Source organism: Myiozetetes cayanensis, unplaced genomic scaffold, assembly GCF_022539395.1.
Source record: "Myiozetetes cayanensis isolate MyiCay16 unplaced genomic scaffold, myiCay2020 scf723, whole genome shotgun sequence".
Taxonomy (NCBI): Eukaryota; Metazoa; Chordata; class Aves; order Passeriformes; family Tyrannidae; genus Myiozetetes; species Myiozetetes cayanensis.
Genome location: NW_026087991.1, coordinates 2,780 through 15,534, shown reverse-complemented (window position 1 = coordinate 15,534; position 12,755 = coordinate 2,780). Strand labels below are relative to the sequence as shown.

The 12,755-nt window shown below is 53.0% G+C and overlaps 1 protein-coding gene across 7 annotated transcripts; it reads right to left on the bottom strand.

Moving 5' to 3' along the window:
* Window positions 1-5,092: 5,092 nt before the first annotated feature.
* On the bottom strand, window positions 5,093-8,710 carry LOC126652252 (gastrula zinc finger protein XlCGF49.1-like). 7 transcript variants are annotated; one of them, XM_050338926.1, is made up of 3 exons: window positions 8,668-8,710; window positions 7,310-7,480; window positions 5,093-6,383 (listed from the first exon to the last, which is right to left on the bottom strand). In XM_050338926.1, the coding sequence occupies exon 3, from the start codon at window positions 6,235-6,237 to the stop codon at window positions 5,518-5,520; it is 720 nt and encodes a 239-aa protein (XP_050194883.1). In that variant the 5' UTR covers window positions 6,238-6,383; window positions 7,310-7,480; window positions 8,668-8,710; the 3' UTR covers window positions 5,093-5,517. The 7 variants fall into 7 exon arrangements, with proteins under 7 accessions (XP_050194883.1, XP_050194887.1, XP_050194886.1 ...); XM_050338930.1 differs by lacking the exon at window positions 8,668-8,710 and having other exon boundaries at window positions 5,093-6,170; window positions 6,305-6,386; window positions 7,310-7,477; XM_050338929.1 differs by lacking the exon at window positions 8,668-8,710 and having other exon boundaries at window positions 5,093-6,170; window positions 6,305-6,383; window positions 7,310-7,477.
* Window positions 8,711-12,755: the final 4,045 nt, after the last annotated feature.

Below are 12,755 nucleotides of genomic sequence, written 5' to 3'. Positions count from 1 at the left end.
GCAAGGGGTGATGTCACAGAGACACCAGTGACATTAATGGGGACATTGGTTACATCACAGGGGACAGTGGTGACATCAGAGAGACAGCAGGGGGATCATTGGGGACCAGTGACATAGGAGTGAAGAAAGAGGGACAGCAGTGATGTCACAGGGACATTGGTGACATCACAGGGGTATGGTGACATCACAGGGACATCGGTCACATCAAAGGGAAAGGGTGGCACTCTTGGGGACAGTGGTGAAATCACAGCGACAGCAGTGACATTACTGGGGACCAGTGACATCACAGGAGAATGTTGACAACAAAGGGACAGCTGTGATGTCACTGGGATATGGGTAAATTCACAAGGAGAGGGTTGACATCATAGAGACACCAGTGACATCATTGGGGACAGTGGTGACATCACAGGGACAGCAAAGAAATCTTTGTGGACCAGTGACATCAGAGGGGACTGGTGACAAAAACAGAAAGTCCTGATGTCATAGGGAAATCAGTGACATCATGGGGACATGGAGCCACCGCTGGGGACAGTGGGGACATCACAAAGACAGTGGTGACATCACGGGAAACCAGTGAAATAACAGAGGACTGGTGACAACAATGGGAAAGCCGTGATGTCACAGGGACATCAGTACCTTCACAAGGCAAGGGATGACATCACAGAGACACCAGTGACATCATCAGTGACACTGGTGACATCACAGGGACATCGGTCACAACACTAGGGATATTGGTGACTTCACAAGGACAAGGGTGACATTGTAGAGAAAGCAATGACATCACTGGACATTGGTGACACCGCAGGGGACAGTGGTGACATCACATAGACATGGGTGATATCATTGGGGACCAGTGACATCCCAGGGGACTGGTAACAAGAAAGGGACAGCTGTGATGTCACAGGGAAATGGATGACATGACAGAGGTCTAGTGACATCACAGGGATATTGGTGACATCACGGGGACAGGGTGCCACCACTGGGGACAGTGGTGACATCACAGAGACAAAGGTGACATCACTGGGGACCAGTGACATAACAGAGGACTATTGAAAACAAAGGGACAACCGTGATGTCACAGGGACATTGGTGACATCACAGCGGACTTCAGGGACTTCACAAGGACAGGGGTGACATCACAGTGACACCAGTGACAATGTCAGGGACATCAGTGACATCAGAGGGGACGGGGTGACATCACAGGAAAGTCAGTGACATCACTGGAGGTCAGTGACATCACAGGGGAGTGTTGAGAACAAAGGGACAGCAGTGATGGCACAAAGCCATCCGTGACATCACAGGGGTCTGGTAACATCACTGGGGACATCAGTGACACCACAGGAACATGGTGGCACTACTGGGGACAGTGGTGATATCATCGGGACAGCAGTGACATCACTGGAGAACAGTGACGTCACAAGGGACTGCTTACAGCAATGGGAAAGCCGTGATGTCACAGAGACATTGGTGACATCACATGGGGTGGAGGTGACAACACAGAGACACCAATTATATCATTGGGGACATTGGTGACATCACATGGGACAGTGGTGACATCACAGGGGAACCTGTGAAATCATAGGTGACTGTTGCCAACAAATGGAAAGCCATGATGTCAGAGGGACATCAGTGACATCACAGGGACATTGGTGACATCACGAGGACATGGTGCTACCGTTGAAGACAGTGGTGACATTGCAGAGACAGCAATGGCATCACTGGGGAACAGAAATATCACTGGGGACTGGTGACAACAAAGGGAAAGCCGTGATGTCACAGGGACATCAGTGACATCACAGGGGACCTGAATAACAACACCAAGACACCAGTGATATCATGGGGGACATTGGTGACATCACAGGGGAGAGTGGTGACATGACAGGGACAGCACTGACATCATTGTGGACCAGTGACAGTACAGTAGACTGGTGACAACAAAGGGGCAGCCTTGATCTCCCAAGGACATCAGTGACACCATTGGGGACAGCAGTGATGTCACAAGGACAGAGGTGACATTGCAGAGACACCACTGACATTATCGGTAACACTGGTGACATCACAGGGACAGTAGTGACATCACTGGGGACCAGTCACAGGGGATTGGTGACCACAATGGGACAGTCGTGATGTCATAGGGCTATCGGTGACATCACAGGGGACAGAGGTGTCATCACAGGGACATTGGTGACATCATTAAGGACAAGTGACGTCACAGGGGACTGGTGACAACAAAGGGACAGCTGTGATATAACGTGGATGTTGGCGGAGGAGTTTCCAGAACAAACTGCACACAAATCAGGATGATTTACTCAAATGTTCCTCTTTATTTACATAACCCCACCTCTTATATACTTTCACTGCCCCCCAGGGCATGATCACCTTCAAACTATTGGTTATTTGCTGTAACCCACGAACCGAGCATGCATTACTGACACACTATTGGGTGCACACAGATGTCCACGCAATATGAAGACATTGTTTTTCTCCTAAAACTCCTCCTTATTTTTGTCACAGGTTTCTCTTTGTTTACATTCCTGCAATCTGTTATCACTGCTCCTGTATCTTTCCACTGCCTGCAAAGAGGCTTCTGGCTATGTCAGGGGCAGGTCTAACTGAGGCCAATTATATGGTTTGTCCATTTTGTGTCTTTTTTCAGCTAAGCACTCCACACATGGACATCAGTGCCATCACTGGGGACATCGGTGACTTCACAAGGACAAGGGTGCCATCACAGAGACACCTGTGACATCATCAGTGACACTGGTGACATCACAGGGGCAACCATGACATCACTGTCTGTACCAGGTTCACAAGAATACGTCTGGAATAAAGACAAGTACAACAGTCATTCAAACACTACAAAATATCTTTTGTTGCAGTGAGAGTAAAAAGAACTATTAGCAAAGAGAATCAAAAGCTTAAAAAGAATACAAAAAACCTACTTTATCTATTGGCATTCATACAATACCACGAACAGCCTCTGTTACAGCATTAGCTAGTAAAAAGGGAATTAAAGGGATACAAGAAAAAGGATATAAAACGTTTGCTTTGCCTCTTGCTTCCTATCAATAAACTGTGCTCACCTGCACAGACAGCCCAGGCCTACCAGGGTCTGCAGGGCTGGTTGGTGCCCGTGCTTGGCGGGTGTCCCCGCGGAGCAGCACAGTGTGGATGGAAGGATGAGCATCGCTCCACCCAGCAGTGCTGACACCCCATTCCATCAGCTCTACATTACACTACGTAGGACCAGGATGCAGCAGAAGGTGGTGCTTGAGTGGCAGCCAAACAGCGCCCGTTCATCACCTCATGGCAACAGTCTGGGCGTGCCCCACTGTAGGGCAAGGGGTCAACGACCCCTGCCCACATCATCTTCCTCTCCATCACCTTCCTCAGCCCTATGGACGACCTGTACCATTGTGTTCCAAGGGGATTTGTATCTCTCTTGCAGGGTGGAGCCAAGCCAAGGAGGAACTCAGGTATGATAATGGGGGACGTCCAGTTAACTTTGCTAAAGGCACAATGGGCCCTACAGTGAACTTGTGCCATAAAGTTACATTCTACAATATTCTGGCTGGTTTCATATGTGAATATAATCACTTTCTCACCCCTCTATGCTCCATTGATCACCTGAATCAAAACTACCCCCCCTTACACCATGGCAACCATTATGCATTTTGTTACCTCTGTTACCCTGGCAACCGTTCTGCATTCCCATTGTTACCTGGGTCATCATGGCAATTCCCATTGTTATGTCGCTTACCATGGACTCTATTATTTATTCTCATTGTTATGGTCAGCTACCACAGCAACCATTATGCAGTCTCATTGTTATCTCGGTTACCATGGCAACCATTGTGAATTTACATTGCTAGGGGCGGTTAATACGGCAACCATTAAGCATTCTTATTGATGTGTCGCTTACCATGACAACCATCTGTAACACACAGATAATACAGAAATGCCAAAAATTGTTTCTGCCTGTCAAAATCTTTCTATCAAACATTCTCTGTCAGCTCTCTGAAAGAAGTTCTCACCAGGACTTCCCATGGCACTTTTCCTGCCAAAAAATCCTGTTATATGTTTATGGTTATCATATCTCCTCATAACATCTGAACTGGCTACGTGCCAAGAAACCATGTTCAACCTCCTGTGAACACTAGAAAAGTTGAGGACAAATTTTGGAAAATCAGGGAGAGGAAAGGGAGAGAGAACTGGTGACTGTAGCCGAGAATCTCTGCCCACCTCCCCTCACCTTTTCTCCGCCACCGCGTGCTGCCTGCCTGCCACCGGAGACTGGAACTGTGCCAGCCTGGAGAGAGCTGAGACCACCGTGCCACATGTGGGAGTTCTACCTTATCCTTCTACCCTGACCATATTTCTGAGGGCCCAAAGCTTTGGCTGAGCTGAGACCCTGCACGGCCTGGGACAGGGGTGTGAGCGGTGAAACCACACATGGTGCATTGCAGAGAACTAAAGCTGTCAGACCCCTGCAGCTACAGAAATAACATCCAAAAGCTGCAGGGACAGAGGAAAAAAGGCAGAAACTGCTTCTCCCCACACACACAGACCAGCTCAGTGGGAGAAGAAAGTTTTCGGTGGTATCTTTTCTCTACTTCTAGAAATAATCTTAGCAGTTTCCAACCTTTTCTTATTTTTTCCTTATTCTCTTTGTATCTCTTAGCAATTAATAAAAATCAGTTTTTGGTATCAACAGATAACTTGTGTGAGTTTTAGTTTTGCTCAAGGGAATATTCAAATCTGAAGTTCTTTCTGCAATATTTAAGCAGATTGTAACAGGGGACCATGGAAAAGTGGGAGGAACAGGGAGAAGGGTGGAAAAGGGGGAGTGGTCTGGCAGGTCCGATGGTCCCATGAGGGTGTTTGGGAACAGGGTGCCTTGGAAAAGGGGGTGGCCCCCTGAGCTCCCACATTACTGTGGGGTGCTGGGGGCTGCTGGGTTATGTCAACAGTTTCAGTTCAGAAGAATTACAGAGGTGGGAAACACTTTTATTTCCCATATTTTAATGATGGCAAATCAGATCTATTGATAGAAATTAATTATTTAGGGTTACAAATGATCAGACAAAAGATCTTCATCAGAATTATTTACTGCACAACAGAAACACCAAAACTACCAGTAGTACAGGATAAGATGGGACAGTGCTCTACACTAAAGCAACTGTTGAAGCAATTCTACTCAAGCTGGCAGCAAAGCAAGAATTATGAATTAGAGAGGGATGGAACTCCCCCAGAACAACGCTCGTGGGGAGATCTCTGCTCTCAACCTCCAGCAGTGACCTTGGGGGGTCCCAGCCAAGGCAGGAATCTCCACACACCCCCCAAGAAGGGTTCTGTTGGCAGAACCTGCCCCTGGCAAAGGGGACTGACCCTTTCTGGTAGAAAGGGAGGGATCAACAGTCACTGGACTCCAGGGGTTCCCTCACCATCAGGGGGTCATTCAGGGTGGGAGCAGCGGCCAAAGCTCGTCCCGCAGTCCAGGCACTCGTAGGGCTTCCCTTACTGGTGGGTCCGTTGGTGTCTGTTCAAGGCAGAGCTGCAGGTGAAGCTCTTCCCACACTCCCCACACTTGTAGGGCCTCTCCCCGGTGTGGATGCGCCGGTGGGTGACGAGGGTGAATTTTCGGTTGAAGCCCTTCCCGCAGTCGGTGCAGCAGAAGGGCCTCTCATCTGTGTGTATCCGCTCATGCAGGAGGAGATTGGAGCTTGTCCGAAACCTTTTCCCACATTCCAAGCACTTGTAGGGCCATTCCCCAGTGTGGATGAGCTGGTGGGAACGGAGGTAGGAGCTGTCCCTAAAGCTCTTCCCACATTCCCTACACGTGTAGGGCCGTTCCCCAGTGTGGATGTGCTGGTGGGTGAGGAGGTTCCAGCTCTGGCTGAAGCTCTTCCCACATTCCAAGCACCTGAAGGGCTTCTCCCTGCTGGGAGGCTGCTCAGGGACCACCAGCTCGGAGCTCCGGCTCAAGCTCCGGCCGCCTTCCTGGCACAGGACGGGTCTTTCCTCCTCAGAGCTCCCTGGGCTGGCTTTGCATCTCCAGGCCTTTTCCTCCCCGCTGCCTTCCTGCACCGGGCAGCCCTTCAAAACGGCCTCTCCCACCAGGCTCTGCCGGGGGGATTTGTCCTCCGTGCTCTCCGTCCTCAGCTCGGGGCCTGGGGCAGGAAGGAAGAAGGACAGGCAGGGGATTTGCCTCAGGCCCAGAGGGAAGGCCAAGCACATCCCCCCCAAATTTGGCCCCCACAGGCACCACAAGAAAGGGCCAAAGGGGCACTGACTTCCTCCTCACCTGCCTGGGGGGCCCGCAGCCTTTTCCTCTTCCTCAAATCCTCCTCCTCCATCCACCCAAGCTTTGGGAAGGACAAATCCTGCTGGGGAAGAAACAAGGGCTGAGTGCATTGGCTTGGGGGTTCCTCCTGCCCAAGTCCATCCCTAGGACTCACCAGGCATCCTGGGACCATAAAAACCTCCAAAACATAACGATTCAGCCCAGAAAAACCTAAAGCACTGATTCAGCGAGAAAACCCAAAACCACTGAGTTTGAGGTAAAAAACCTCAGAAATAGTGAGATGAATCCCCTTGGAATCTTCCGAAAGTTAAGGTTCATCCAAAACATGAAGATTCACGCCAAAACAATTGTCCCAGGTGTTCCCCCTCTCTGGTCTCTCCCCTCTGGGGTTTACAGGGTCTCCCCTGTCTGGGATGTCAGGGGTTCCACTTCAGGATGCTGGGAGTGTTGGGGGTCCAAAGGGTCCATTCTCTGACTCTCGCTTTTGGGGGTGCCACCTTCCCAGATATTCCCCCAGGAAGGGGGAACTTGTCCCAAATAGCCTTGGGGGAGCACGGGGGGTCGTGACATCCTTGGGCTGCTAGCACAGATTTCCCTGCAAAGTCTTCATGGAGTCAGTCGAGCTCTGGAGAGCAGATTGTGCCCCAGGGATGGGATTGCAGAGGGGCCCTCAGGTCCCCAGGATGAAGTAGCAACCAGCAATAGACACAAAAGGTCCCCCCAAAGATTTAAGGCAGTGTCCTGCAGGGAGGGGACAGTGTCATCCCATGAGGTGGCCGAAGAGGCTTCATGCTCTGCTCGGCCCCATCAGTGGCTGGGACCAACACCCCGTCCTCGTGGCCAGCGGCTCTTTCCTGCCCCAGCCAAGAGGTTCCCGGCCCCCAAGTGCTCCCCTGACCCTGTCCCTGCTCCTCCCTGCAGGCTCCGTGGCCTGGGTGCCACCAGCTCAGCAGCTGCAGCCGCTCCAATCAGCGCCCGCAGCTCTGCAGCAAAGCCCCAGCTCACCTGGCACACAGGGCATGCACACAGCACCTTCTCGCTGCTGGGCAGTCCCAGCTCAGCCTCTTCCCCAGCACGGGGCTCTCCTGCCTCAGCACCACCTCTGCCTTCCACTTCTTCTCAGGGCCACCTCAGGGCCAGCTCTGGGTTCACCTCCAGGCCATTGCTCAGGGACACCTGGGTGGGAGAGGAGGGGCAGCACCACAAGCAGGTGAGTCCTGAGACCACCCTGGTGTCCCCAATGTCCTCAGAGCCTCCCCATGGCCCCAATTCCCCCCTTGATGCCCACAATTCCACTGTTCCCAAACCCCATCCCAAATGTTTCCAGCACTCTATCATCCCCCAGAAGCCCCCTCTGGACCCTCTGACCACAGACCATTCCCCCTTCACACTCATAGAAAATTCAAAGACATGTGGAGACACGTTGGGGACAATTAGGGGGCTTTGGGGGGCACTGGGTGATTGCTGGAGGATACTGGGACACACTGGAGGGAACCAGGGGGCACTGGGAGGGACTGGGGGATTATTGAATGATGCTGGGAGGGCACTAGGAGATTACTGGGGGATTACCAGGACACACGGGGGAACACTGGGAGGTTACTGGGCCTTACTGGGGGTTACTGGGTGCTCACTGGAGGATCATTGGGCCATACGGGGGGGCAGTAGGAGGTCACTGGGAAACACTGGGTGGTCACTGGGGGGGTTAGTGGGCCATACTGAGAGCCACTGGGAGGTCACTGGGCTATACTGGGGGCACTGGGATCCCCTTACCCGCATGTGGTTCATGTCCTCCCAAGACTTTGGGTGGCACCGTCAGGACCCCTCCCCTGAGGGCTCGGGGACCCCCTGAACCCCACCGATAGGCTTTAGGAACCCCCTGAGTCCCCCTCCCTGTGGGGTCTCTGTGTGCTGAGTTTTGGGGGTCTCTGGGGTTCGGGGGGGCATCAGGACCCGCTTTTCCTGCGGTCGGTTTGCCCAGCCGGACGGCGGCGCTGTGGCACGAGCGGCAATGGCGGCGCCGCGCAGGGACTTATGGGAGTTGAAGTTCTCTCGTGGAAACTCCGCCGGCGCCTGCGCAGTGCAGCCATGGCATTTAAACAGCCCCCCCCAGGAGGGTTCCGAGGCCCCCAGCCCTTTCAGGGACCCCCTAAACCCCTTCAGGCACCTTCACCCTCCCCTCTGAGCGCCATCAGGACACCAAATCCCCCCCCCGACAGCCCCTCACGGACCTCAAAACCTCATCGGGAACCCCGGAGCCCCTCCTCTCCACTCTGCCGAGCCCTCTAGCCTTCCCGCCCACAGCCGCGCTCCCCGCAGCCCCCGAGCGCATCCCCAGCCCCGCCGCAGCCCCCGCCAGGGCTCACAAAGTCGGAGCAGATCTCGCTCTCGCCGCCATCGCTTTCCCGGCAGCCACCGCGGGGCTGTGCGCGCGCACCGCCGGCAGAGACCTCGCCCCGCCCCCTTTTCCGCGCGGGGCACGCCGGGAGTTGTAGTTGCAGCGGCTCAAAGCTCCAAACTCCCCCAGACTCAATTCCCCACGGGCGTTCCTGGGGCAGAGCGGGGCAGAACCGGGGCGGGGACGGGACGGGCATTGGGTGGAAATCATTATAAAAACTGTAACCCCTGCGTTGGAAGGGATGGGTGTGGGTTTGTATTCCTGGAGCCTCCTGAAAACCTTTGCTGCTTGTCTGATCTCCTACCCAGTTGGGTCTGAAGTCTTTTCCTCTGCAACCTTTTAGGGAACAACGTTTATGGGGTTTTTGAGGACATGACCTTTATGAGGAGAGCCTTTTATGAGGTGTATGGGCTTTCTGAGGACAGAACCATTATGACCTGCATGGGCTTTATACAGAGAGATCTTTTATGATGAGAGCTCTATCATGAGGTGTATGGGCTTTATGAGGACAGAGCTTTTATGACATTTATGGTGTTTATGAAGGCAGAGCCTTTATGATGTTTGCCCCTCTGAGGTGCACAGGCTTTATGAGGACAGAGCCTTTATGAGGTTTATGGCATTTATGAGAACATCTCCTTTATGATGACAGCCCCATGAAGAGGTTTATGGGCTTTATGAGGCCTGCACTGTTGTGAGGTGTGTGAGGGTTATGAGGACAGTCCCTTTATGAGGCTGCACCATTCTTGGGTGGATGGGTTCTATGAGCAGAGAGACCTTCTGAGGCTGCCGCATTGTGAGAGGGATGGAGTTTGTGAGGAGAGCCTCTTGTGAGGTTTATGGGCTTATGAGGACAGCACCATTATGACAGGTAAGGGTGTTATGAAGACAGAGCTTTCATGATGAGAGCTCTTTTATGAGGTGTTTGGGCATGATCCAACACCAGCGCATCCACACTGGGGCATGACCGTCCTCTTCCCCACCAGGCCTGTGGGATTTTATTCATGCAGTGTCAAAGATGCCCAAAAACGATATTCTCCCTGGGAAAAGGGCTTATTTATGGGAAGCAGAAAAAATTGTCCCTCATCAGTGTCTGATTTTAAGGGGACCTTTTCAGGCCATCAGCCTGTTCTGACAGGAACCCCACCCCCTGAGGGGGTGGCCCAGCCAGCTCCTGTTGGGAAATGGGAGGCTCAAATTGAACATTATTGCACCATCTTTCAGGGAAGAGAAGGAGCTCACAAAAATCCTCCCTGACAAGACAAGGTGAAATGACTGTAAATAGCACAACTGATTCTCCCCCTTCTGTGGTTCAAGGGGCACCCCCACACTCAGAGCAATTGCAGGATGGGGGGTTTCCTGATGCCTCAGCTGAGCGGGAAGGGGCAGTTTGGAAATATCATGCTGTGGTTTTACAGGGACATCCAGGAGACAAAACAGTCCCCTAGGAGAAGGCAGGGCACAGGCAGGAGAATCAGGAGCAGTTTGGAGGGGATTTAACCAGGAAGCTGAAACCTCTGACTCTGTATATGTTTACAGGGATTCTTTTGCTGTGTTCAAAGGGTGCACTGAGGCCTGAGGGTGATCAAAACCCCTCTCCCCTTCCTGGCCAGCCTGTATTGGTGGCACTGCCTTCTGTAGGAGCTGTACCAATGGTCCTCCCTTGGACAGGGACACCTGGAAAGCAAAAGATGCTAATGGCAAAGAACACAAAATAAACTCTTGGGGGATTGTTCCTACATTTTAATGTTGGCCCTAAAGGGGCTGGACAGACCTTTTTCTTTTCTTTTACAGGTAGCTGTCCAACGGAGAAAAGGATTCACAACTGGGACTGAAAACCTCAAGTTTGGACTCTGGTTCAGTTCACTGGTAACTGTGGTTATCATCTGTTAGTTCTGTTTGTGTGGTTATTTACCCTGTCCATGTGCTCAGCAGAACAGACTGTTAGAAGTGAAAATCAAAGGAACCTCTCCTGGGAACTGGTCACAGGGTTTGTGAAAATATGGAATCAAAAGTAAATGTAACCATCTTACCTCAAACTGAATCCCCTCACCCACCTATTGGATCAAAGGTGAATTTAAACCTGGAATGAGAACCTTTAGGAATATAATGCCAGACAACCCTGACATATTTGCTCATGGGATCCCCTCTTTGACCCATCACACACACCAGATGTACACAAAAGTATACAGAGGACATGAGGACCTGCCTGTCAGGGGGTGTTTGTCAGGGACAGGAGCAGGAATTTTGGGGCAGAAACAGGGATTAGGTATTGACATGGGCTGCCCAGGGAGGTGGTGGAGTCACTGTCCATGGAGGTGTTTAAGGACAGACTGGACATGGCACTCAGTGCTGTGGTCTGCTTGACGTGCTGGGGATGGGTCGTAGGCTGGACGCCAGTTGACCTCAGAAGTCTCTGCCAACCTCATGGATTCTGGGCTTCTGTGCCATCCCAGTCTTTGGGACAGCGTGCTGATGGCTCAGAGGCTCCGTCCTTGCCTTGCCTTGCCCATCTCCTGGGTGCCAGGCAAGGGCCTTGTGCCATCCCAGCCTTTGTGGAACAGTGTGGGGGCTGAAAACTGTCAGTGCTCCGTCCCTGTGCACAGAGCCCGGGCAGAACTTGGCTGGCAGGGACGGCAGAGACTGTGCAGAGGGGTCAGCTCTTCCCACAGCAGCACGATGCCCAGCCAGGGCATCTCCTGGCTCCTCAGGCTCTCTGTGCTCCTGCTCTTGCCTGGCACACTCGAGCCTTGCAGCCGTCCCACAGGTGCCATTGCTGATAACCGGGGTTTTCCTTGGATGGAGCCTTGCCATCAAAGGCAGGAGCGGTTGGAGAGAGGGCAAGGAGGGGGATCAGACCGCTGGGATGGTGCCGGCAAGGCCTGGGGCCAACAAGGTGTCAGAAGAGGACTGGGAGCCCCCAGGGAGGAGGAAAGCTGGGCAGGCCCCAAGGCTCCTGGGCCTCTCCCTCGCCAGCCCTTTGCCCAAGGCCCTGAGGCAGAGGTGGGCTCAGCCCCTGGGCAGGAATGGGGCACAGGCTGAGCCCCAGGGAAAGCAGACACAGGCGACCTGAGCTCTTCTTCCTGCAACGTCTGCCTGGGGCAGCCCAGCCAGGCCTGAGGCTCTCCAGGACAGGCCAAGCCCAGCCAGAGAGGGCTCAGCCCTCTGAGGCTGCACTCGCTCCAAAGGGAACAAAACATCAGCCTAGAGGACATCCTGCCCCCAGATGGAGAACTGGAAATGTTAAGAATAAAAAAGTCACCCCTCTCCATTATCCAAGGAATGTTTCGAGCTCTTTACTAAAAGCATCCAGGACTCAGTCACCCCATTTTCTCTCTGACAAGGGTTTGCAAGGGCTGCTTGGGAAAGGGAACCCCTGGGGCCCCATTGCAGAGGGTGGGGCTGCACTCTGGGAGTGTCACCTTTGGCTCTTGGGTTCCAGGGGCAATTGGAGTCAGTGAGCCGGGCTGGGGATGAGGGGCAGGACTGGCTGGGCTGGCTCTGGTGCTGGCACATAAAATAGAAGTGTCCCCAGGGGCTAGCTCTGAAGGGCCCAAGAAGTAAATGCTGCCCCAGTGCAGGTTGTGCCAGGGGTGAGTGTGCAGGGGGAAGAGGCTGGGCCAGACAGGGCTGGGGAAGAATGGCCATGCCAGGGGAGGGATCTCCCCCTGCCTCCAGGGCCCAGCCCTTGTTGGGAGGGCCTTGGGCAGGGCCTGGGGTGACTGCAGGAACCCCTGAGCCAGCCCAAGGAACATGCTTTTGGAAGGGGGATGGATCAGCCCAGCTCTCTGAGAGATAAGAGCAAGAGAGGGGATGAGAGCCGGGTAGAGGCTTGGGAATTGCTGGGAAGGCTTTTGAAATGAGCATAGGGAAAAGTGATGTCTAAGAAGAAGTCCATTAGGAGAGGGAAGTGGAGAGGCTGAGTTTTGACCCCAGCACTGTCAGCAAGTCCTGACAAAATATGGCCCTTCCTGTGATTTCCATCTAGTCTAGACAGTAAATTAGGAATGTTGTCTCATGAAATCAGGGGACATTGTGACACTGCCCAGAGCCTTTGTC

What these genes read in the sequence shown, in the direction of transcription:
- LOC126652252 (XM_050338924.1), bottom strand. An exon ending in GCTGCGGGCCCCCCAGGCAG is followed by an intron (nt 6,171 to 6,304) that starts GTGAGGAGGAAG and finishes TTCCTGCCCCAG; the next exon opens with GCCCCGAGCTGAGGACGGAG.